At 42.8% G+C, this 1,224-nt stretch overlaps 1 protein-coding gene across 1 annotated transcript; it reads left to right on the top strand.

The window, feature by feature from the left end:
• On the top strand, positions 1 to 540 carry LOC108435535 (claudin-4-like). The gene has a single exon (XM_017711438.2). The coding sequence runs from the start codon at positions 1 to 3 to the stop codon at positions 538 to 540; it is 540 nt and encodes a 179-aa protein (XP_017566927.2).
• Positions 541 to 1,224: the final 684 nt, after the last annotated feature.

The raw sequence follows: 1,224 nt of genomic DNA, 5'->3' as shown, positions 1-1,224 counted from the left end.
ATGTCAAGGGGAAAGGAGATTGTGGCCATTGCCCTGGTTCTGATAGGCTGGATCTCTGCTGTTGTTGCCTGTGTTCTGCCTATGTGGAAGGTCTCATCTGTAACTGAAGCTGGTACTGGCAGAGCCCAAACAATCTTGGAGGGCCTCTGGATGAGCTGTGCTATGAAGAGCTCTGAAAAGATGCAGTGCACAGCCTACAATTCCACACAGACCATAACTTCAGACCTGCAGGCAGCCCGAGACATGACTGCCATCACCATCATCACGGCTCTACTGCCTTTGTCGCTCTCCTTCATGGGTGCAAAGTGCACCAACTGCATTAAGGACGAAACACTGCAGGCAAAAGTTCTGATTATCTCTGGGGTCTTCTTTGTTATTGCTGGTTGCCTGGTGATCATCCCTGTGTCCTGGATAAAGAACAGCATTGTCCAGGAAAGACCACCTAGAGTATCACTCTACTTTTGCTTTGCAGCTGCTGCCCTGCTCATCACTGGAGGAGTCCTGCTTTGCTGCACATGCCCCCCATGGAACATGAGGTAATATACATCAAGAAGCACCATGTCTGATATTATGACCTTCTTTTTTATAAAGTGAAGATGTTGCTGAGAGGGCTCTGCAAAGCTTTGCTTATTTGATTTGTGCTGTATTTGCTAAGGGTTTTAGATTTGTGTTTAAGGGTATATATTGGGCTGGGGATACTCCTGTCACCATTGCAGTCATATAAAGAGAATTCAGCTCAGGGGATGTTTCCTTATAGCTAGAAGCTAAAATATACACTGCTGAGACGTCCGGATACCTTCAGGAATTTAGTAACAGGCCTCCTCACACTGATTTTATCTCTTAGACATTTTATGTACAAGCTGAAGAAAGTGTTTTGCCCTCTCTGTAGGTTTGGGACCCCTAGATAACTTTTAAGCCTGAAGAAACTACCAGCCCTTGTGTGCACATGGTGACAAACAGTGGTTTCCTTTGAGGTTCCACAGAGATGCAGTTCATTTACAGAGAAGAAAAAAAAAACACACCCAGGGATCGGTAGGAGAATATAATCTCAGACTAGTTAAAAATATTGTGAACATTAATGTGAACATTGACTTGAGTAGAAATAAAACAGCACAGTATTTTGAAACTTCATTAATAAATCATGATTATATGAGGGTGTATTATGTCTGTTTAACTGTATGAGTAGCTGAAGTTTGGTAGGGATCTCATTTTATAACATATTTT

This window comes from Pygocentrus nattereri, chromosome 9 (assembly GCF_015220715.1).
Source record: "Pygocentrus nattereri isolate fPygNat1 chromosome 9, fPygNat1.pri, whole genome shotgun sequence".
Classification (NCBI taxonomy): Eukaryota; Metazoa; Chordata; class Actinopteri; order Characiformes; family Serrasalmidae; genus Pygocentrus; species Pygocentrus nattereri.
The sequence above is the reverse complement of the archived record's forward strand: the minus strand, read 5'-3'. Positions and strand labels throughout refer to the sequence as shown.

What these genes read in the sequence shown, in the direction of transcription:
- LOC108435535 (XM_017711438.2), top strand. Translation starts at nt 1, where the DNA reads ATGTCAAGGGGAAAGGAGATTGTGGCCATTGCCCTGGTTCTGATAGGC.